The sequence below is a fragment of the Arvicanthis niloticus genome, chromosome 22 (assembly GCF_011762505.2).
Source record: "Arvicanthis niloticus isolate mArvNil1 chromosome 22, mArvNil1.pat.X, whole genome shotgun sequence".
In the NCBI taxonomy this organism is placed as follows: domain Eukaryota; kingdom Metazoa; phylum Chordata; class Mammalia; order Rodentia; family Muridae; genus Arvicanthis; species Arvicanthis niloticus.
Window position 1 is genome coordinate 13,449,790 of NC_133429.1, and position 24,956 is coordinate 13,474,745.

The 24,956-nt window shown below is 40.8% G+C and overlaps 1 protein-coding gene across 4 annotated transcripts in view; it reads right to left on the reverse strand.

Annotated features, from left to right (window-relative positions):
* Positions 1 to 4,283: 4,283 nt before the first annotated feature.
* Positions 4,284 to 24,956, reverse strand: part of Scyl2 (SCY1 like pseudokinase 2) — a 50,870-nt gene continuing 30,197 nt past the window's right edge. Inside the window, exons 9-19 of one of the 4 annotated variants that reach the window (XM_076919946.1) lie at positions 24,421 to 24,597; positions 21,971 to 21,982; positions 21,756 to 21,878; positions 20,563 to 20,676; positions 17,668 to 17,800; positions 16,822 to 16,940; positions 13,530 to 13,630; positions 11,451 to 11,517; positions 11,230 to 11,322; positions 7,494 to 7,613; positions 4,284 to 6,609 (exon numbers count right to left, since the gene is read on the reverse strand). In XM_076919946.1, coding sequence (XP_076776061.1) covers positions 5,962 to 6,609; positions 7,494 to 7,613; positions 11,230 to 11,322; positions 11,451 to 11,517; positions 13,530 to 13,630; positions 16,822 to 16,940; positions 17,668 to 17,800; positions 20,563 to 20,676; positions 21,756 to 21,878; positions 21,971 to 21,982; positions 24,421 to 24,597 — 1,707 coding nt within the window. In that variant the 3' untranslated portion in view covers positions 4,284 to 5,961. Of the gene's footprint in view, positions 6,610 to 7,493; positions 7,614 to 11,229; positions 11,326 to 11,450; positions 11,518 to 13,529; positions 13,631 to 16,821; positions 16,941 to 17,667; positions 17,801 to 20,562; positions 20,677 to 21,755; positions 21,879 to 21,970; positions 21,983 to 24,420; positions 24,598 to 24,956 lie in introns of all 4 variants that reach the window. The other 3 variants (XM_076919945.1, XM_076919948.1, XM_076919947.1) reach the window with 3 other exon arrangements.

A 24,956-nucleotide genomic window follows, 5' to 3' on the forward strand; every position in this document is an offset into this window, starting at 1 on the left:
CCAGCGGCTGTGTGCCAAGGAAAGGGCTTTGTGTTACAGCAGGGTACCTAAGATGAGGAGGCTCAACCCTAATACTGCTTTTTGGAGAAATCCCAATCTGTTTCCACCATAAGGAGGAACTAGCTAAGGAGCACCCAGCCACAGCGGCAGAGCTGGATCTGCTCCACAGTAGCCGGGAGGCAGCTTCCCTGCTTAGAGAGCTAGGCTTCTGTGACGGAGCTCCAGTGCCCTCTCCTGATGAAGCCTGGCATTTGTCAGCGAAGAGCAAGTTTAGAGCATCCAGTTCTGGCAGAGTCTTGGGCTTGGAGCGAAGCTGACAAGTGCCACAGTTTACACCTCTGCACTGCTGAGTGTGGCTTATATACATAACGCACTATCTAATAGACTAGCTGCCAGCTACACGTGGAGACCCAGGTGTCTAATTGGGAATGTGCTGAATGTAAAACACATGCAAATTCTTAACAAGCCAGAAAAGGAATGAAAACATAGCAGCCCATACCCAAACGGCACGAGTTAAATAAGACATCGTAAAATGAATTTAACCTTTTTAAATGGGAATATGTGGCTTACAGCCTAGGTAGGTACCCCAGGCTGTAGCAACCACCTGATGCTTGGAATAGAAAAGATTTCTCAGGTTGAACAAGCACCATTTAAGTGAAATGGCTGCTCCAGCTGTATTCTCTCCTCCCCAAAGCTACAAACTAATTCCATTACATATCTGGGCGCTGCCAGCACCACTGACCTGAGTATCACGTCCTCCCCCACCCCGTCCTCCACCCTGCCCCCTCCACCGTCCTCATCTGTCACCCAGATCAGCAGCCCTGACACTGAGTTTGAGATTTCCATCACCTCCCACTTTGCTCTGTCTTCAACAGTAATTTCCCGGGGTACGTTTGGTGAGGCCAAATCAACAGGGAACACTACATGCTTGCTACATACATCAGTCTCAACTAAAGCATCTCCAAAAGGACACAGTGAGATGCGGAGCACCGAACTCTGGGTGGTCGGGAAATGCAGCACCCACTCCTCGTCTGACCTCTTGGACCCTCTGATTCTACATCTGCTCAGAGAGACAGAAACAGGGCTCAACCCCATTTGACCCAAACCACGTTGTCAAATCTTTCTAGGGTTTTAATTACAAACTGTAAAATAAGGCATACTATGCTTACTAACAGCACTTTCTCAGGCTTTTCTTCCAGCTGTGTATTTTACATAGCAGTTGTGATACATCATGTGTTCGAGCCAGTATATACTGTTAGTTACGTCATTCTGGAGGCTGAGGCAGGGGGTACTGGAGTCTGGAGGCAGCCTGAGCTATACTGTGAGACCCTGTATCAAACAAACAAACAAATGTGTCTTACTGCGTGTTTTAGCTCGAAAGATACTCAAGTCTTAGGTAATTTGGATTGTTACAGACTCATTTGTCTTAAAATATTCCAAAAGCGGTAAATATGGGGACAAAATGTGGGGAGGTGTGCAAAGGAAAAATTAGGGGTAGTTGGGATTGAGATACATCACATATATGTATGAAATTAGCAAAATAGTAGAAGCTATTTTTAAAAAGCAACAATTGTCTGGCATTTAACACTAGCACTTGGGAAGCAGGGGCAGGTGAAACTCTGAATTCGAGGCCAACCAGGAATAATGAGACCTCACATTTTTAAAGCAAATCATTCAATCATTGAGTGGGCAAATTAGCTGAACAGACACTTCTCAAGTAGGGAGAAATATGAACTCAGAACCTTACATGAAAAGATATTCAAATTAACCCGGCGTCTGCTCTGCTTGCCACTGGGTATTCTCCCATACGTGTGTAGCTATGATGTGATAAAGAACATATGAAAAGGAGGGTCACAAGCATTCCAAAGTAAACACAAGAAAACAGGGCGAGAGACCGCTCAACGGTTAGGAGCACTGACCACTCTCCCAGAGGTCCTGGGTTTAATTCCCAGCAATCACATGGTGGCTCATAACCATCTGTAACAAGACTCGATGCTCTCTTCTGGTGTTGTCTGAAGACAGCGACAGTGTACTCACATACATAAAATAAATAAATAAATAAATTTTTAAAATCAAAAAAAAAAAAAAAAAAAGAGAAGTTGCTCTATTTCTGCTTATAAATCCGGTGCACATCTCATTTCAAGCTTAAACCAACAAAATCAATTTATTTTGATTGATGCCCACAGATACCCACCAACTTCCTACTTTAAGACAAGAGATTTATTTAAATGCTTGTTCCTGAAATGGACTTAAGAATGTCTATCAACTTAAAAACTGGGTTCACAAAGAAACACACTAGCCTAAATACAGGGCAATTTCACAAGTGCAGCAGCAACAGTACCAAGTCAATTGACAGAAATAGTGTAAACTCCCATTGACAAAGTACAATTCTGCTAAAAGAAAATTGCACAATTCCCGATGACCTTTTTAAGGCAGGCTCTCTTTTAGCAGTTTGGCTTTGAACTTACAGCCAAGAGTAGCCTTGGAACTTCTGATCCTGCTTTTAACTCTACATTCATGAGAATACAGACGAACATAAGAGTTTTATAGAATGCTGGAGAACAAATCCATGGCTTTTTTTTGCACCATTAAACAAGAACTCTATCATCTGAGTCCCAGCCCCAAAGACAACTTTTTAAAAGTAATTTTTTAATTGGGGGGGGGGGCACACTCACATTTATATGTATGTGAATGGAAGTTGAACAGCTTCAAGAATTATCCTCAGAAACACATCCACCTTTGACAGGAGGTCTCAGTGGCCCGGAGTGCTCCAATTAGGCTGGGCTGGCTGGCCAGCAAGCCCCAGGGACCCTCCTGTTTCAACCTCTCCACTACTGGGATGACAAGTGTGCACCATCAGACCTGGAATTTCCCATGTGTTCTGGGGATCTAACCCTGGGGTCTAACCCTGATTCTCATACTTGCAATGACACAACTATACCCTGACCCTAATTATCACATTTAAACTAGCATGTATTAATTATACATAGTAGGTTTTATTGCGCCATTTCCATTCTTGTTTCATTAATATTCACCCCACCTCACTACCTCCTCTTGCCCATCTCCCACTCCTGTCCTTCCTCTGTCCAACTACCCCTTTTCTCCAACCTAACCCCCATGCATGTCTGAATTTCTTTTTTTTTTTTTTTTTTTTTTTTTTTTTCCCTCCTTCCCTTCTCCCTCTCACTCCAGCCCCGCTTGCTCTGGCCCAAAGGTTATTTATTTATTTATCATATGTAAGTACACTGTAGCTGTCTTCAGACACTCCATAAGAGGCCATCAGATCTCATTACGGATGTTTGTGAGCCACCATGTGTTTACTGGGATTTGAACTTATGACCTCTGGAAGAGCAGTCAGTGCTCTTAACTGCTGAGCCATTTCACCAGCCCATGTCTGAATTTCTTTAGGGTGTTTTAAGAAGCATAGGACTTCATAATGGCTACACTCATGAAAATCTCCCTCCCTCAGTGGCTATGCAAAAGCCCTCAGGGAGGGGTGGCCAATAAGTAACTTTTAACAAATATAAGTTACCTAAGGGTTACATACAGGGTTTTTCAAGTAATTCTGCATATCTAAAGTTTAAGTCACATAGATGGTTATATTATCTCCTAATTAGAAATTCAACACTAATATCAAGTTACATTATAAAATCTTTAAAAAGAGGGCTAGAGAGATGGCTCAGCAGTTAAGAGTAGTTATGGGGCTGGTTTTTCAAGAACCTGAGTTTGAATCCCAGCAACCACATGGTGATTCACAAACATCTTAACTCCAGGACCAGGGTGTCTGCTGTGGTTTGAGTAAGAATTCCCCCTATACAAACATATTAATATAATAAATTAATATATACATTAATAAATATATCTCCATATTTGAATGTTTCATCCCTAATTGATGGAACTATTTGGGAACAATTAAGGAGTGTGGCTTTGTTGGAGGTGTATCACTGGGGGGTTGGGCTTTGAGGCTTTAAAAGCTCACGCCATTCCCAGTGCCCCACCTCTCTCTCTCTGCCTCATGCTTGTAGATCAGGATGTAGACCCTAGGCTACTGCTCCAGTACTGTGCTCCCTACCATGATGGAAGACCATGAGCCCCCAACTAAAAGCTTTCTTTTGTACATTGTCGTGGTCATGCTTTGTCGCAGAAATAACCAAGACAGGATCCAACCCCTCTTCTGCCTTCGCATGCACTGCATGCACATGGTGCACCTACCTATATCTATGCAGGCAAAACATACACACACATAAAAAATTTAAAATAACTACTGAACTGTTCCAAAGAAATGTTCTTCAATAACAATTTTATTCAATATAAAACATTTCCCAAAAGAAATATTAGTATCATGTTAAAAATAAATCAGGTAAAGTTGAGAAGGTATCTGACAAAAACGGCTTTTCATTTCTTAAGTGACATTTTTTGCATCCTCCAGTACTTTTGAAGTCATGCCACCTGAGTGCAGCACACTCAGGAGTGAGGCATGACTGCTGACTCATGGTTTTTACAAGTGTGCTTTAACTGGATGCTATCAGCATTGGTATCAGCATGAACTGTACTTTGTAATCAAACCCTACAATTTATACCCATCATGTGCACACACACGTATATATCCTGAATGAACATTCAGCCATTTAATAAACTTCATATGATTTATTTAAGGATTGCTGGTTCCAGATAATTAAAAACCACAAACTGTATGGCAGCAACTATAATACATACAGAGTTTTTTAGGAGTTTTATAATTATCACATAACAGTGGAATATATTTTTTAAAAATACAAATGACGTCTATAGCATAAGGCTCTGTGGTAGGATCAGCAAGTTAACAACAGACATCAGAACAGTTCCGGAAAGTAAGGTGTGGCCTCTTAGAACTGATTCCTTCCTTCCTAACAGTGACTGATCACAGACACTAAGATGTCCGAACACAAAGTTTCTGGGATGTCTAAGAAAGAATTAAACTGTAGTAGTAGTAGTAACCAACGAGGTCAGACATCACAGCAAGCTAACACTGAACCTATTGGTACCCAATGGCTTGCTCATTTGTAGACTTTACGATACTTGAAACAATATGGCAGAAATCTCAAAAGTTTACTCATTAAATATAGTGTAATTATTTTTTTACAAATCTCCTTTTGAAAATGTAATTCATATATGCTGCAACCTCAGAAGTTTGAATTGAAAATCAAGTAGGAAGGCAGTAGTTGAGAATATCGTGTCAGAGTGCTCTGTCTTCTGTACAAATCAGTACATAGCTCTTCTGTGATACAACAGAGAAAATGAGCCTAAATATATTCAAGTAAAGGCAAAAAATACATTGCTATTTGAGGCAGATCATGCTAAAATATAACTTACAATGATTACTTTGCATTTGAAATGGTAATTTTTTTAAACCAATGAAATTAATGTAAGTTAATTTTGCAGCATTTTTGCTGTGCTTTACTAAGCATACGTTTCTTTGAAAATTAAGACTGGAAAAGCAATCCTTTCTGTGTTACTGCCTGCTGTCTTACAAATGCACACAAATTAGCACAGCATTAAGATTCTTCCCTTTCAATGAAGACAAATGAATATGAAGGTAGTTACCAGATGGACTTCCAGTTACCATCAACTCAAGGTTTTTAATAAGAAGATTTACAAGCCAAAATAAAACATCTGATTTAAAAACTGCTATTCAGTATAATTCCGGTTGTCCTTTTGCACTTTGAGACTAATAAGGACTGGATCTTTAAAAAACCTGAAGAGAAGTTTGTAATAGGGAGAAAATCCTCCATGCTTTAAAAAATTCAACTTGTTAGAATCCACACAACTCCTATGCTGGCTGGCATGGAAGCAGGTGTTTTCTGTCACAGAAACAATCCATCTCCCACAGAAGCAGTTTCTTCAAGCCAGCTACACACTGATGAAAATCAGCTTTCCCATGATTGAAACTGCAGTGACCCTCCAAAAAGCAGCACAGACAACTCACCCGAAAAGATCTTTCAAATCATTGCTAGCTGAACTGCTACTGGTCATAGTAGTTGGTGGTGGCTGTGCGAAGTTCTGTGGGTTGAAGAAAGGGTTGCCCTGCATACCAAAGGCAGCCTGTCCCATCACACTCATCTGTGTGCCCATGGCTGCACCGCCCATGACCGGAGAAGCTTGAGGAGGTGCAAACTGGTTCAGCCACTGATTTGGTTTCTGTTGGGAGAGCTGGTTCATGCTAACTTTGGGTTTCTGAGGGCCAAAGAGATTATTAAGGGCAGACATGTCGGTTGGTCTCTGCTGAGTCTGCTTCACGCCAGCAGGAGGAATACTCAGAGGACTGAAGTTTGACATAGTGGGAGGTGCTCCCAAAGTCATGGTGGTCACGCCAGCTGTACTCGTACCACTGAAGAAGTTCTGGTTTGGATTGACTGGCATGTTGAACCCTGAAGTCTGAAAGCCCACGTTGGCATTTAGGCCATTTGTCAAATTTCTCTTTGTATTGTCAATGGGTGTTGAAAACATCATGCTGAGGCCCGTGGAAGGAACTGAGGTGAAGGTACTTGAAGCAGAAATCTTAGGGGTGCTGACAGAAAGGCTGGTCAAGGATGACATGTTTTCCATCAATGTGTCTGTCAAGTCCTTAGTCTGAAAAATAAGAGCAAATTACTTTATCTCCAAGAAATCCAAATTACTTTACAATTAGTAACTATTTGACAGATCACATGATAGAGGACAATTACAGGCAAGCTAATGATCTACACCGTCCGAGAACTATAGCCCGCAGACCAAATAGTGACTCCTACTTATTTTTATACAGCTTATAAGCAAATTCTGGCAATCCATTTGATGACAACACATGGTGAGTTTAAAACAAGTGAATGCTCCCAAGACAGATGGGTATTATTTGACTGTTTAGAAACAGGAGAACTTGAATTTCATCAAGGTTTCTGGAAATTTCTTTTCTGTGTTCTTCTGTAGGTATTGAACAGTTATTCTGGATTTTGCCCTTAGCCTGCAAACATCTTTTCCTCTAAGGAAGAGCTGTGATGACTAGAGGTGATGAGAACAGGACGTAGTCAAGTGAGATCCAGCGGTGAAGGCACACTCAGCAAGCAGGACTCTTGAGGGCAGCAGCAGCAGCAGCAGGGTGGAGAGCAGTACTCAACAGAGGGAAATCAATGCGGCTGCCTAGGTGCCTCTTCCTAACCTAGCTACAAACCACTTACAACTGAGAAGCTGGGGACAGGCAGCTTCTTCCACCTGAGAAATACTTTAGGACCTGAATAGAACACTCCTGATAATGGCACTATTAACCCACAAATTTTCTTAAAAGTCACCAGCTCCCTGCACGTCCTCTTTGGTTACCAGCACTGAGACTAACTGTTGGTGTGACAGGTGACTCGGGCTGCTGCAGGGTCTACGTTCACGCTTATCACATTACCCTTTAAAAGCACATCTGTACAGACACTACCGTTTACCACTCTACTCCTTACTAGTAAGCATGCTTGAAACTGCAAAAAGAGACAGACCTGTTTGACAGGAGCGATGGGAGTGTGGACTTGGGGCTTAAGAGGCTGCTGGCTTTTCAGCTTCTGTGCCTGCTCCTGTTCTTTCGCTAATTTCTGTTTTTCTTCAAGTGTTAGAGATCCCTGAAAGCAGAGCAAAACAAAATTAAAATCAACCACAACTTTATACCCCATCTGGAAACCAAGATCATTTGTGGTAAGGTACGTGTACCACAGTTCATTCAGCAGTGCTTACTACTCAGTGGAAGGCAGGCGCTGGAGATCCTGAATCCACCACATCTGACCTCAGGTGGAAACTCTCAGAACCAACTGCAACATATCCAGTGTAAAAACAACTTACAACTAGAATTACTCATTTCCTGTTCAACTTGAAAATCTTAGTCTAAAGAGCTAGTGAGTCAGTCCTAGTGGCACAGATCTGTAATCCCAGCTACTTGAAACCCTGAAGCAGGAGCACTGCAAGTTCAGTAAGACTTGGGTTACAGAGTACAAGGCCAGTCAAGCCAACTTACAGAGATGGTGTCTCAAATTACAAACTAAAGGAAGAAGCTAGAGGAATGACTAATGGGTAAAGCAGGTGGAGGACCTCAATTTGGACTCCAGAACCCAAGTAAAGCTAGACACAGAAGCATCTGTGATCCTAGCATCCTACAGAGAGATACACAGTAGAAACAGGAGAATCCCAGAAAGCTTGCAGGCCAGCCAGCCTGGCTACAAAGCTGCAAACAAGGGAGCTTGTCTCAAAGTAGAGAGCAAGCACTGATGCTTTAATTGTCTTCTGACCTCCACATACAACAGGTATGTATGCACACACACACACACACATACACTCACACATGTACGCACATATGGTCACTCACACACAGACACAGGTGCACACTGACAAGCATATACCATAGCAGGTATGTACACGCATACACTCACCCCCCCCCCCCCAAACAATCAGGTGCACAGACACATGCTTGTGAGCATACACACAGTCACACACATACACGTGTAGCTGCTTGTATTCTCATGCTCATCAGGTTCCCCCAAACACCCTGTTTGCAGTGTCCTATATGTAAGGCTGAGGGACCCTGCCCCCAGTTGGTTTTGATTGGTAGATAAAGTTGCTGGCAGTCAATGGCTGGGCAGGGAGACAGAGAAGGAGCTTTTAGGATTCCTGGGAAAGAGACCCAGGAAGGAGGAAGGGAGAAATCTGCCATGCTGGGGGGAGGCATGGGAGGGGACAAAGATGCTGTGCCTGAGAGGTACCAGACAGAGAACATAGCTGTCATGCAGGAGTCAGGGGATCATGGCCCAAGTGGGCTACATGGCTGGGTTTAGGTCAGCAAAGATGGAATATAGATTTTAGTAAGTAATAACTTGGAGCTATCGGAGGGTGGATTAGTCACATGGAGGTTAGAAAGTGGCCCAGCCATTGTGCTGTTTAAGGTATATCAAAATATAAAGGCTGAGTCTGTATGTATTTCATTCAGGAACCCAGAGCATTGGGGCAGGTATCCAGGAGCACCTATGTGGCTGGGATCGATTTGTGTAGCAAGAATGAATACTGCTACACACTACACACATGCACACATACATGTACACACCCAAACAGGCATGTGTACACACACATGCTAGTAAGCACACACACTTAGACACACACACACACACACATACATTTATGTGGACACACACACACGCACACATACATTTATGTGGACACACACACACGCACACATACATTTATGTGGACACACACACACGCACACATACATTTATGTGGACACACACACACGCACACATACATGCACATCAATACACGTACACATCAACACACACACAAAAAGGCAAGTGAGATGGCTCGTCAGGTAAAGGAGCTTGCTGACAAGTCTGATGACCTGGGTTCAATTCCAGGGTCCTACAGGGTGGAAAGGAGACAAATGCCTCTCACAGTTGTTGTCTGATCACCAATGAATGCTCTGGCATGCATATATATACCCACATACAAAATAAGACAATAAATCAATATAATACATTTAAGTAAAAAGTAGGCTGGGATTGAGCTCAGTGCTAGAGTCCTTGCCTAGAACTTCCAAGGCCCTCGGTTTAATGTCAATACTACAAGTGTCTGTAAGTAGTGAGCGACTACAGGAGAATTAGATGAGCATGTTCTTCTGCTGTCCACACTGCATCAAGCTGGTATCTAACCTTGCACTCATCTATCTCACTAAATAGCAAGCTCGAGTTACTTCCTTTTACAATTCTGTAAGCCTCTGTATCCAACTGTCTATTAGCTCTATATACAGACATACGTGCACATATGATGTGATAATTATATTTTGTAAATAAATGCAAGAATGAACTCAATAGTAGTAGGAAATTTATTGAGATTTATTGGATACTAACCAAAATTTCAATAGGAAAGTATTACCTTATAGTGTACTATTCAAAATCATAAAAACAGCAAATCTTTAAAATGGAAACAGAACAAAACATGTACTTGAATTTCAGGTTACTTATAAAGTAAAATTGTATTTAATTTAAATATTTCTTTAAAATATCATTCACCACTAATAAGTCATATCAATATTATACATCCTTAGTAAAATAAAACAAGAAAGGACCCCTATCACTTTTATAGTATTTTTGCCAAAAATGTCCAGCCTGGGCTCGGTAAGATAGCTTAGTGGCTAAGAGCACTTGCCACCAAGTGTGATAACCTGAGTTTGATCCCCAGGATTCACATAATAAAAGGAAAGAACTGACTTCTACAAGTTGTCCTCTGACTTCCAGTGTACACCATGCATGTGCACGACCACAAAGGCAGATATTCATTCACACACCAAGTAAAAGAGTAAGAAGAGAATGCACAACCTTAGTATACTTATGAGAAAATGCCATGCAATTCCAAATTGAGCACTGTGCTCCCCAGTACCTGACAGGTAGTCCTTGAATATGTCAAGGTAAACAATTGGGGTGGCATGAGCCTTTAACAACTGTGTGTAAACGTGACAACAGGAGAGCGGGTGGTCAAGGCTAGCCTCTGGTTACACAGCCAAGTTCAGGACTAGTCTAAGCTGTATCAGAAACAACAACAAAACCCAACCTGAGTGAATATATGAAGGCCATAAACATTAGGTGTCACCACAGAATAAAAGAGAGAAAGGCAAAGCTGCTGAGCTAAGAAGGAATGGATCATGACTTGGTGTTCACACTGATAGGAATGCAGTAAGAAGAGAGTTCAAATACTGAAAAGCTGGAGTTGGAGAGATAGCTCAATGGTTAGAAAGGGTGCACTTGCTCTTCCGGACCTGGGGTCAGCTCCCCACACCTGTTTCAGATAGCTCACAACTCCTGTAACTGCAGCACCAGAGGACCCAACACCCGCTTCTGGCCTCTGTGGGTGCCTGCACACATGTGGACAACCTCCCGGCACCACATACACACACAATCAGTTACTGAAAAGCAGTAATGCAGGAGAGGTAGACAGCCACCTAAAAGCATGTGATGGCACCATGCAGGCAAAGTCAAGCAATGGAGCCGAGGTTCCATGGGTGGGAGGGGGAGTCAAATAGCAAAAGAAAAAAAAAAAAAAAACAGCTTCTGCACTCCTTCCCAACACACGTCACAAATATACTCAAAGGCTATTCCTTGTCAAAAGGCTACATAGCATTTCCCAGAAACTCTATGTGGTTTATAGGAAGTCTCACAATGGAAATGTTTTTTTTTTTTTTTTTAAAGTAGAGAAACTTACTCTTTTCTGTTTACAATGCAGCCCATCTTCTCTATTTTCTGATTCACCACCACTTAGCAGGTCTGCTCCAATGTTGTTAAAGACCTTATCAATCTGCTGAAATACAAGTCCAATACTTGAAGACATTTCAATAACAAAGTCATTTTGTTCCTTAAAGACTAAGAACTCTTAAATGAGGCACTCTCAGACGTCTATTTCCTATAAAATAAATGTCTTCTGACCTGACTTCCAGGATGTGTAACTTTTGTCTCCTCAGAAGCATTCATTTGATTCCCTATGTCCAAAGACCTACAAGATAGATAAAATTACGAAAAAGTAGTTAAAAGAAACAAACATTAACTTCACTTTCCAGCTCAGATTTTTCCATTATTTTCTACTGTTAATGTCTGTCTGCCCAAATGATGATGACAACGACGATGACAACAACGACATCATCTGGGCCATGCAAGCCTGATGACCTGAATTCAACTCCCAGAACCCATGTAAAAAAAGCCCGAAGTGGCAGCACATGTCTATAAGTCTAGCAATCCTACAACATGAGGCAAAGACTAGAGAATCTACTGGAAGCTCCAGGGCCAGAAAGCCTGTCGTGTACAGCACAGAAGCAAGAGACCCTGCCTCTACAAGGTGGAAGGAGGACGTCACCTCCCACAAGCTATCCTCTGAACCACCCCACCCTTAATGCTCTATGGCATGCATGCATCTGCACTCATGTATACACATTATACATACATACATACATACACACACACACACACACACACACACACACTCCCTCTCTTTTGCCCTCTTAAATACATAATCAATTAATAATTTATGAAATGTCTGCATATTTTTGTTGTTTTTCTGTTTGCTTTTTTAATTCAATGTTTATCTTTTGAGCCAGCAGGCTGAAGAGATGGCTCAAGCAGTTAAGAGCACTTGCTGCTCCTCCAGATGGGCTAAGTTCAGTTCCCAGTACCTACAGCAGGTGACATACACACTTGTAACTCCAGTCCCTATTCTGGACTACAAAGGCACCCACATGCACATGCACAAACATACACATTGGTACACACACATACAGATAATAGATGAATAAACCTTGGGAGAAATATTTAGAGCAGTGAGAGGGCTCAGCAGGAAAAGGCACTTGCTGCAGAATGACAATCTGAGCTCCAGTCCCTGCCCCACAGAGTGGAAGGAGAAACAGTCCTGCAGGCCGCCCTCCGACTTACATACGCTGTGCATGCATAGCTCATGTACATCGCATACACATAAAAAACAAACAAAAACCTTTTCCTTTTTTTAAAACTTAAGATTTACTAAGAAAATATGAAAACTTAAAACTTTAATAAAACATTCATTAGTGAATATACCAGTATGCCATGAGGCATAATTCTGTTTATTACTGTTGAAGATTTTAACATGTCTGAGAGACAGCTTATGATCTAAGGTAATGATTAAGTTTAGAATATAAATAATAAATCCTGTGATATGACCAGATTTAAGTCTTACAAAAAGAAAAGGGCTGCTTTGTCCATCCAATGCCCAGCAACAAAGTAAAATGTTTCCACCTAAAATACATTTCAAACATCAGTTTTATGACTTTAATGCATCAAACCTCACATTTATCTGCAACGCAGAAAACAGAGACACCAGGGCTTTTTTGTGAGTATTCTATCATGAGTATTTATCTCAAGTCTTTACCTTGTACTGGGACAGAAGCTAAAGAGCCTCTATTTGGGGACCTCGCTCACAATTCATACAATTTTCTGACTTTCAGATGCTTCTTGGGGTATCCTAAACTCATATGTTTTACATTGGAGCAAATAACATAATAAACCTTCGACTTAAATAAAATAGCATTTCCAATGAACAAGTTCCATCTTTGTCTTCTTTTGAATAACAGTGTTTTGCAGTAATTCTGAAAAATCTTCTAACAGTAAAGGGGCAAATGCTGAAGTACTACATGCTTCCATATTCCTGGGACCAGAGAAGAGATGAAGAAATCATAATACTGGGACCACAGATTCCAAGAACGCCTGTGTCCTTGTTCTTGGTGTTCAGTGGTAGGGCTGATGCTGACAACAGATTTTCTCTGTAGAAAAAAATGCTAAGATCATATCATATTCCATATCTGCACTCTATTTTCAACCCTATTTTATTGAATTTAAAATTACTAATTTGTTGGAAATTTTTAAATAGTTCATATACAATCAAATGAAAAATCCATCAATCTTCCTATCCAATACTCCAGAAAACCAACCATGAGCCGTCCGGACTCACAGTCCATTGCTGCCCATGGGCAGCCTGCTCACCTCTGCTGCTCCTGCATTATGTGAAGCTGCTCCAGCTTAGTCCTGTGCTCAGACTCCAGTCTGCTCAGCATCTCCTTTATGACGGCAATGAAAGAGCTGAACTGCCATAGTAAGAGATGAATACGGTGAGGGCGCTGTGCCTTTGCAGCACATGGAATCAATTCCAACAACTCAGAGGGACAATTCCAGGGCAGGACTCACTCGCACACCCAAGCACAACAAGGGCAGTTTAAACTCGGAACGCCAGAGCAAGCGCCCAGTCTTGTGTGGCCAATGAGGCTTTACATTCCAGAAAACACATATCAGCGAAGGCCATGTCTTTATTTATCTAACAGCTACTTCTTAGGGATTTTAGCAAAGTTTACTACTGGCAGTCACACACTGATCATTTGTGCCAACTAGGAGAATGTTCATTTTAAAATACTTAGAAATCCTTGTTTGTTCATAACAATGTTTGGCTAAAATAAACTTGTTTTCTGAAAAGATAGTAGAAACATTAAGCGTTCATAATTCTACTTGGATAATGGAAGTTTGTAAAGTAACCTAATACTATAATTTAATATAAGTTAAAATTTCTTTAAACTTTAGTCTTATGGTACTTCCTAGCCATCATAAACAATTTATTTGAATGATACTATATATACAAAAACTAGAAACAGCGTTCCTCCACTCCATACATCTTATAAGCATGTATGAACATGTATTACAATGTTTTCAGTCTTTACAACTCTTCAAACTAAGTTTAAGACTCTGACTTTTACAGATGAGGACACTGGACTAAGCGAGACACAGAAACTCCCAAGACAGTAAAGAGGTGGCATGGCAGTTCCGATCCCCGCTGTGCCTCCCAAGCACTCCACTGCCTCTCAGCATTTCTACCAGCAGCATTTCATCTTATGAGTGATGATAACCAGTCTATTTGTTCACCGGGACTTCCTGCTAACTGGACTTATTTAAAACTAGACAGCATGGTAACAAAAACGTTATGTACACAGCTCAAATAAGGCAGAGACTGAACTCATCCAAGGTAACGAATACAAAACAGTCAGTACCTCAGGGGCTTTCTGGTACTATCTTCTGGTTGTCTCCCAACCCTACAGTCTGTGCCAACACTATTCTGCTCTGCAGTAGCATGCATCAGACAGTTTTCATACATGCATGAGTAAAAGCACTCAGTAAAGCGCCTTCTGTATCCAGCTTCATTTGTTCAACATCCCATTTGTGAGACCCACCCCACGTTCTCACAGAGCTTATATAGAATGGGCTGAATGCAGCAGGTCCCATCTGCTGGTCTTAGATTTGCCTGCAAGGCAGACTTTGGCTATCATGGAACTGGTAACGGTGGTTTTCGAGAATTAATTGTCTGTATAAATATACCTAATTGTCTGTATAAATATACTCTTTTCTACTTAATATATTTAAACTACTTAAAATCACAACCAAAAAAAGAAGGTACTCTTGAGTTAGCAAGTTTAATCGCAAAATGAACAGAAAAACAGACCCTAGACACCCTAAAACAAAGGGAAAATAACAAAAGGCAGGATTCAATGATTTCTGCAGGTAAAAATAGGCCCTCCAAAATCACAAAGCATTTTAGACAGAACTATGTCTCCTAAAATAAGCACCTAGGATTTTCTTAATTTATTCTATTTTATTTTATGTATATGACTGTTTTGCCTGCAAGTACGTACGCAGACCATGTGCATGCCTGATGTCCAAAGAAGTCAGAAGAGGGCATCGGAGCCCCTCCATCCAATGTGTGAACCACCATGTGGGTGTAAGAAGCAATCCCATGTCCTCTAAAGAGCAACAAATGCTCTTAACCACTGAGCCTTCCCTCCAGCCAATTCCTACTGGAATTCTTATAACCCAGACAAAAAATAACAAAAAGTTGAAAACTGTTTTAGGCAGACTGTACTATTCCTCGTCATTCACTGTCTCCTCTCTGCCAACCCTAACCTGACACCTAAGGTAGAAAGCAAGCATTACATTGAGGGGCACAGCTTCGAAGGCTCACCTTACTACTTCAAAGAACAGCTTGGGGTTGATGAACCGCATATTCTTCACCTTAGAACTCTGCCTGCTCAGCTCTCTCTCTCTCCCCACAGTGCCCAAGCCTTCCTCTCCTCTGGCTCTTTCTTCACTGTTGTATCTCACTTTTCTACCCTAATTCTAAATCTTCCCTGCTATCGCTCACTGATCCTCATGAAACAGTAACTTTTTTCAGACTTTGACATGTTTCAGCAGGTTCTACTGATTTTTCTTGATCAGTCTCTCTCTCTCTGGCACTGCGTTATGACTGGGCTATATAATGAAGAAGAAGCAAAACACCAGCCTCGAGACTATATGTGCCATGCTATCGGCACACCCAGCTGTGAGAAAACTACCACAAAAGTCATGCAGAGAGACAATTCCATAACAAGTTTTGAACACACATCTCCCCTTTACTCAAACATTTACCCCATCTTCAAAGTTATTTAATCTAAAGCGTTTAGATACCTAAGCCCATGCATTAGTAGCTGACTTTATTTTGTCTCCTTACTCCTTCTCTGTAGCAGGGGGTCTTAAAATGGGTCACAGTTTCCACTCCTTCCTTCCTGTTCATGTCACTGTGTACTCCCCGTTGTTGAGTATGGGTGAGACTCACACCTGCCTCTAAACAACAGAATATGACAAAGCTAACAGGGCATCACACTTCTTTACTACATAACAAGACACTGACTTCAGTCTGGCTAAACAAGGCTGTTTGGGAAGGGAACTGTGTACAGAATTGGCAGCAGCATCTGACTAACACACAGCTAAGACCCTTGGTCTAACAGCCCAAAGGGAGCCAAATCCTGCCAAGAACCATTTAAGCAAACTAAGAGCCCTATGAGTCCTCAGGTGGACCTTCAAATGAGACCCAAGTTCTTGATTATAATAACAGGTTCAACTAAGCTAAGTCCTGGCATGACTGACTCATAGAAACTGTAAGATTAGTTAAGTATGGATTGCTTAAAAATACTAAAACACTCAATTATGGTCATTTGTTATGTAGCAATACTATCCAAATACAGTCTGTGACTATTCATATCAACGCACAGACCCAAGTTGAAAGTGAAGGCATTCTTAACACCCTTCAGCGTCCTGCCCACCTCCTCCAATGAGGCTTTAATGTCCATCCTTCTACTCCGTAACTTTTATTAACTTCCTGGCGTTTTACTTGTTCTGACCACCTACATGTATAATATAGTAAAGATATGATACACGTTGCAAACAGGGAAAGCAGCTGAATACACATAAAACGTCCCACCTGATTGAGGTTGAGGTTGTTTTCAATGCTCAGGGGGATGAGATGAGGCAGTACTTTTCCAGCCAGCTGCTCTTTGGTGATTCCCAACTTCTTATGAGTAAAAGTACATTTATAAATACCTGAGAGAAAAGTGTAATAAGTTTTAGAATTAACACGCAAAGTTCATAGAAACCATGAAAACACTATCTATAGCAAGTCTTTTTGGACACTGGTGTGGTGCGGCTTTCCTCCTCTTAGAATGGGGATGCCTCTTTCATGTGGACCACAATGACTTCAGCTATACTATCAGGCCAGGCTCATAAGCACCCTGGGCTATTCATCCTGGGCTCTTGTGGTGTAATGACAACCCAAAACTAAAGGCATGGTCACTATAATCCAGCAATGAGGTTAGAGTGACCCCTCATTCTTAAATTTGGAGCATCTATTCACGGTGTTTAAATACAGGTGCAGGGAGGACTACAGTCTGTGAGAACTACAGGCTTCTCTTGCAGTCTTCTCACTGCAGTCGCCTGGCCTCTAGTACTTTAGACTACTTCATAGAAGAAAACGATACACTATCATATCAGCCAAGATTACATTACTTCTCCTCACTCCCCCAATCCTGGAAATCAAATCCAGAAGCTGCTCATATTTAGTCAGGTATCCCACTACAGCCCAGGCCTTCTACACATGACAAGAGTCTACTTCCTCTGCTGTTAAAATAAAGAAAGTTATATCATTTATCTAATCACTCTACAACTGATTGTCATATACATAAAGTGAGATGGTTTTATAGAAGGAACATTTTATTACACAACTGTTACATATAATGAAGATGACAGCAAATGACATTAAGTTTTCAGCTACCTAAAATCCCCATGAGGACTGCAGGTTCCTTGGAGGGAATCTGCTGTAAGAAGGGTAGGATATCATCAAGTACAAACCACTTATCCAAGTACTCCAGGATCTTTCCTAAACACACTAATGAATTCACACGAACCTATTAAAACAAAGAAACTGCATGTAAATTTGTCATGTATTGTTAATGTAAAATGAAATACTTAGTGTAAATTTAGTCATCAAATCTCAATAAAAACTGGTTTACTGAAGTAGATTTTATAAAGCATGACTTTATTAACATAAGAAATTCACTCATTTACTGATTTACCCAACATGTTACAGAAAGAACTGCAGACTAGTTCACAGAGATACTAGTAGATAAAAATAAGGAACAGGTTCAACCTTATAAGACTCATTCATTCATTCACTCACTCATCCATATGCTGCTAGGAAATAAAACCAGGGCCTATTAACCAAGCTGTCAGTGAGCAACAAACCCAGTCCTATAGTTTATATCAGGTCTTTAAAAGCTTTTATATGTGTTTACTAGTAAGATTTAACTACAAAAAGGAATATATTCCACCAAGCGGCCAGTTTCACAGTGATTCAGCTACTTTATGTGAGATTCAAGTCATTCTAAAAACTAAATATTTTATCTGAAATTAGCCGTATTTATCTATGGCCATACCACCCTGATGCTCCCGATCTAGTATGAAATTATCCACATCCATATAAAATTGCTCTTAAATATACTTACTAGCATCTACCATTCGTAAGCTCCTACAGTTTCTAATTCACTCAACTTTTGAACACGGCATCCCCTAGGTTGGCTGGAATTTATCACATTTACTGACTGACTAAATGTGGGTGGCTGGATTCCACATGGCGCTCCACAGCATGCATGTGGAAGTCAGGAGATGACTTGCCACAGCTGGTTCTCTTCTTCCAGCAAGTAGATTGTGCAGATCAAGACAGGTGTTCAGGTTGGCAGCATGCACTGCTACCCACTGAGCCATCTCACTGGCCCCTTTAACTGGGATTTATTGGGACAGAGTACATCAGGCCAGTCTGCTGACACAGGACTATAATCCAGTTACTCAGGAGATGGGAGTAGGAAGAGCTCAAGCTCCAGGCCAGCTCGGCCACGTCAGTGAGAGCACGTCCGAGGATAACAAGAGGTGAGCTGGGGCTGAGCATGGTAAGGGTCGGCTGATACAGCAAGTCCAAGGTTGGCTTCAGCCTGGGCTGCTCTAACAACAGAAACCCCGCACACACACACAAAAGGGACGGGGCCAGGAATACAGTTCAGTGGGAGTACTCTGCTGATGTTTAAGACCTTGGATTCCATTTTGAGCACCACCAAACCCAAAAATAGAGAACCGTAAAGTGGTGTCCATAGTATTAATTAAACCATAATATCAATGAAATTCAAGTCTAAAAAAACTAAGCAGAAGACAATTCACTAATATTTGTACAGAAAAATGAAAATTTTCCATTTCTGAAAATATGAACAACTATTTTCTAAAATTTAAGCCCAAAATATTATAAATCTAAAATACTATCTGCAGGCTTAACCTGTTCTCAGAATTAGTTTATTATTATTAGTTTATTATTATGCACCTGCTGGGCATAAATGACAAATGCTGGTGTAATTTTTTTCCCTTCATGGTATATACAATATTAGACCAGTCACAAATACCTCTTAAAACATTTTACCAAGCTATGCATTAGTTTTTTTCATTTTTTGGACAATTTTAATCAATGATTTATGTTTTAGGCATTTCCCAAGTAAAACTGCCAGCCCCTAGAGAATAATACAATACAGAAACACACACGTGTCACTCCAAGGTAAGCGAGGAGCACGTAAGATCCCATCTAAAATGCATTTGTAAAAGTGAGATACAAAATGCACTCCCATTCCAGAATTGTATTCTAAAAGGTATTCACGTCTGTCCTGAGAAGTACCATGTCTTCAAGGACCAGGGCCCAATCAGCATTTTTAGAAGACACAGACCTCAACAGGGCACTTGTGCAGGTCACTGAGTATCTGTGTGTCCTACATCTACCCCTGAATATTTATAGAGAACTGAACTAGAATACTCTGAGAAGACGTGTGCTAAGATAAATTTATAATGTCATAAATAAAGCATAAGGCTTCTGAAGCAGCATTTTAAAAACTAAAATTTTATCATGTATTTTAAAAAGTTAATTATAAAATCAGGACATCCTAGAAGTATCAGGACATGTTCAAGGCCATAGGCAGTTAGTAACAAAATGAGACTAAATCCCATTTCCCTGCATGCTTGCATTTCAGGAATGATTTTTCCTACTACTTCAGTATCCCATCTTCCCTGTCAGAGCTCTTACAGGAAGGAACAGCAACTGAAATAGGTCAGATGTACAGGAAGTCAAACCGTGCCACTTACACTGCTTCCACCTATACATCTATAGGTTTTTCTAATTTACACTGCACTAGATAAAGATGGATGAGAAGCTCCAAAACCAAAGCTTTGTAAAAAGGCAAATGTATTAAGTTCAGGGAAACAGAAATGTCATGAAGGGTAGAAAAGATGGCTCAGCAGCTAAAGGAGCTGCCAAACTGACTGTGTGAGTTTGAACCCTGAAACTACATGATAGATAGGAGAGAACCAACTCCCACAACCCATGTGCTCACTGAGGCACCCAAACACACACCACAGGCATGACTGCACACACACACACACACAAACACACATCTACATATAAAATAAGTTACATACAAGCACTGATAAATGTATCAATGTATACAAGGTGTATAAAAGCTACCTCCAACTAAAATAAATTCTATAAGTACAGCATAAGCAAGTCACTGCTCACTGCTCACTGGGAAATGATGTCAGGTACTGAGCAGTCAAAGACAATCACTGACGTGTAGGCACTTACAGCAAGGGAAGACGTTTGTAAACAGGCATTTTTAATTCTTGGAATCAAAGCGTTTTTCATGGACGGGTAGTCTATAAGATTTGCAAAAGTTGGAATGATGTTTAGACAGAGCTCCTATTGAAAAGACAAATCTGATCAGTCTTAAGGAAATGCACCTGACCTTCCTCTACCCCGCTCAGCTAATCTGTCACAGCATGAAATAAGCTTCCTTCCATATGCTTCACATTACTTAGTCCTTAACACCAACTGGGGGGTGGGGGGTGGGGGCGAGGGAGAGTAATTGTAAGTTGAAAAATAGCATGGCTACACAGGGCCTGCAGAAGTAGTTCTAATTACAACTAGTTCTGTGCAGTTCTGCTTTCCCTTGAGACATGATCTTTATGTAACCCAGGCTGGCCTCAAATTTACAAGCCCTCTGCTTTAGCCTAAGTACTTTAGCCAGCACCCCTAATTATACAGGGCTATAACTGTAGAGAGCTGAAAAGCAGAGGTGAGTACAGCTTTCAACGCTTATGGCATGATTTACCTATAAGGAAAAATTCAACCTCACATTCTTCAATAAACTTAGAGAAAGATAGAAATGCATCAAAAATATGACTTGAAATAGTTGGCAGAAGCAGATAAGTTTAATAGTCCCGGCCACAGTGTTTTTAAAACAGGATATCATGTAGCCCAGGCTAGCCTACAATTCCTGGTCTTCCTACCTCTATCCGTCAAGTGCTGGGATTACAAGTGTGTGCCACCACACTGGACCCCAATGTCTCCTTTTTTCCCCTGGAACTGAGGTCTCAGGCAACCATGAACAGCCTGAGATGGGTGCTGGAAACCCAACATGTGTTCTTTGTAAGAAGAATATCTACCCAGTGCAGTGACACACATCTTTAATCCTAGCACGTATAAGAAGCAGATGGAGCTCTGTGAACTGAAGGCCAGTCTAGGCTACATAGTAAGACCATCTCCCATACAAACAGCACCTGCTCTTAACCTCTGAGCAATCTCTCCGGCCCTTTCCAATTTACTCTTTAGTTAGAAGTCAATATGCAGTAACAACAGTGAATCAGCAGTATAATTCGGTAACTATACTATTGAGTTGCATATAGAAGGTTAAGATTAAATGAAGCCTAAAATATGCCTTGCTGTTCCGTTCTCCTGCCTTACAACCATCCTGAGGACAAAGGAAGCAGATACTGTGCCTGGATCTGAATGGAGGGAGCCTCTAGGGCTCTGTAGACCATCGGCAGGACACTGTTCTTTATCTCATCAGGAGGGGTCTTGGTGAGCAGCAAATCCATTTTTTGTAGAAAAATTAACAAAATCTGTATGAGAAAAGGAAAGATTATTAAAATCTACAGTATTTGCCCAATTTAAAGTGTTTTCAGAAGAGTAAGGTCTGTATGTGGACACTCACCATGTTGCTAGCCTGAAGGCATGGAAGACAAAAACACACAGATCAAGTCTCTTACACGTCTGTAGCAATACTTAATCATTCAAACAAAAACTAACCTCCAAATAACTACAGGAACATATGGCTCCCCTACACATTCCAATTGTCCAAAAAAGTACTGCATTTAAAAAGAAATAAAAGCCAACAGAAATGAAAAGATCTGTGAGGAATTTTTAATTGTTCCTAACATTATTTTGCTAGCTGCCTCTACATACCTAAATTGTAAAAAAACAAACCAAAATATTGAGTTGAGATCTTTATTTATTTGTATATGTATGTGTATGTGTACTTTGCCTGCACATATGTCTGTGCACTACATGAAAGCCAGAAGGCAGCACTGGAGTTCCTGACACAGAAGTTAAGATGGTTTCAAGCTGCTGTGTGGGTGCTGAGAATCAAGCCCAGGTCCTCTGCAAGAGCAGTGCTCTCAACTCCTGAGCCACCTCTCCAAATCCCAGAATACTTAGTTTTTCCAATGCTCAATTAAAAATTTCCAAAACTTATTAACTGAAAAACTAAGAGGAAGAAGAATGAATACAAAGGCCCTTAGTTTCCTTCCCTGATGCTGTGGGAAAGCAAAGGATGAAGAGTTAATCTGGACCACAGTTCTGGGTGGGTGTACTGTGGTGGAGAAGTCAGGCAGCAGGAACCCAGTTCCAGCCACACAGACAGAATGCTTGCTAGTGCTCAACTCTCTCCTTTTCTTCAGGACAGGACAGTCTGTGAAGTATTGCTGTTGCCCACATTCAGGGTACAACTTCCCACCTCAGCTAATCTACTTAAGAAAAGCCCTCCCAAGCACAGCCACAAAACAGCCTAATCCAGACACTTACATAGTGAGACTCTTTTCATGGGATTCTACATAGCCAACAATCAAAAGTTACCAAAATAAAAAGAACAGGGTCAATCGTGTGTCTAGAGATTTTCATCATGATTAATGAACAATTTAGGTGCCAACTTTTCTCAACACTATGACAATTGTCAGGGAGACCAGCTTTAAAGCTTAGAGCTCTGTCCTGTGGCCTTTCCCTGGTTAGTAGGAGCACCCCACAGACTGTCTTCTACATTCTTTCTTTAAGGAAAGTGAACTGGGGGAGCAGACACCAAGAATGAGCAGCTTGCCTGGAAGCAAACACCTTTGATCCCAGCACTCAGGAGGCAGAGGCAGGTAGATCTTTGTGAGTTTGAGATTAGCCTGGTTTACAAAGAGAGTGCCAAGCGAGCCAGGGCTACATGGTGAGACCCTGCTTTGGCAGGTTAGGGATGAGGGACACCAGAGAGCTAAAAGAGAGGGGAGAGAAGAACTGCTCAAACACACACTGTTCAAATGTCAGAATATTTAATATGCTAATTTCTGAAAAGTAAAAAATAAATTCTCCATTTTCAAGGGAACAACTGCAATCAATCACAAAGCCGGTATATCAGTTAACTAATAAGCTACTATTATATTATTATATATATATTATACTATTATACAAAGCCGGTATAATAGTTAACTAATAAGCTACTGTCATCCAGTAGCAGAAACACCTAATAGTATGTTAGCCAACAACTCTACATGTTAGAAATGAGGATAAAAGCTTCCAGATGATAATGACTGCTACATAGTTCTAGGATGGAAATAAACCCAGATTCTAATCCAGGTATGCAACCCCACTGTTCTTAAACTCAAGACAAATATATACCGTAACAAAACCTATATAATTTATTTCACTTAAACATATACATTATACACATAGAAATTTTATATATGTATAATTTGCATCTTTCTCATGCACACAGAGATTACATATTAGTTCCATTATGCTTTACACATTTTCCACTTTTAATAAATTATTTATTAGGAAAAAATAAAACAAAACAACTGACACGTCATCTAAAAATTAACTAATGGAATATCAAGGCAAATAAATATATGGAAAACTTAGACTTTTCCAAACTGCTAGTTTTTTATTAGGAACAATGTAACACATGCAAAATTTAATTGCAACTTATTTTCTAAGACAATGACTTACAAAAAGCCACACGCATTCATTTGCTAAGTTTAATTATAATTCTCGCTTTCTGTCTAGTGAAAAAAAAAACTAATATATTTACCTCAAATTTTTAAACATTTAACATTTTTTATTTATTTTTATTTGACTTGCAAGGGTGTTTTGCCTGAATGTATATGTCTGTGCCTGGTTCCTGGAGTCCAGAGTTGGATCCCCTAGGATAGGAGTTATAGAAGGCTGTGAGCCACCATATGGGTGTTGGGAATTGAGCCAGGTCCTCTGCAAGAGCAGCTAGCACTAAGCCATTTCTCTAGCTCCTACATACTCAATTTTTAAAAGCCCCAAATAGCCACTGTTTTGTTCTTAGCGGTAGGAGCTATCAGACTAACACATAACTATTCAGAAGTACTCACAACATACCTGGATTGGCTCCTGCTGTTTAAACACAGGACCAAGTTCAGGTAGAATTAATTTGATGTATTCTTCTTTGGTGCATTCCTCAGCAATCAGCAAAACATTAGGTAAAACAAAAGGTACCATGTCAGGGTTTACAAATTCTGAGGTCAAACAGGGCAAAATTCTCTGCACAATGACACGCTGAAAGGGAAAAATGAAAAATTTATAAAAACAAAATGTATTTCAGAACTTCAGTATTTACAACTGAAGTGTAGTGTGATGGCTGAAACTGAAATGTTTTCTAAACTCTGATGCTAGTTACATCAAGACAAACTGCACAGGCTCTCAATGTCAGTAAACAGGCTACATGCTCGCTCCAGCCTTCCCAAGTTCAACTTGTGTTCACTGACAGTGTTTCTTCTGTTAATGCCATCATTCCTCATGACTCCGACCAACTACCTGAGGCAGCATCCTGACTCTGACTGGTAACTCCAACTGCACTGTGCTGTGTGTGCACCCGTGCTGTGTGTGCACCCGTGCTGTGTGGGCTGTGAGAGGAA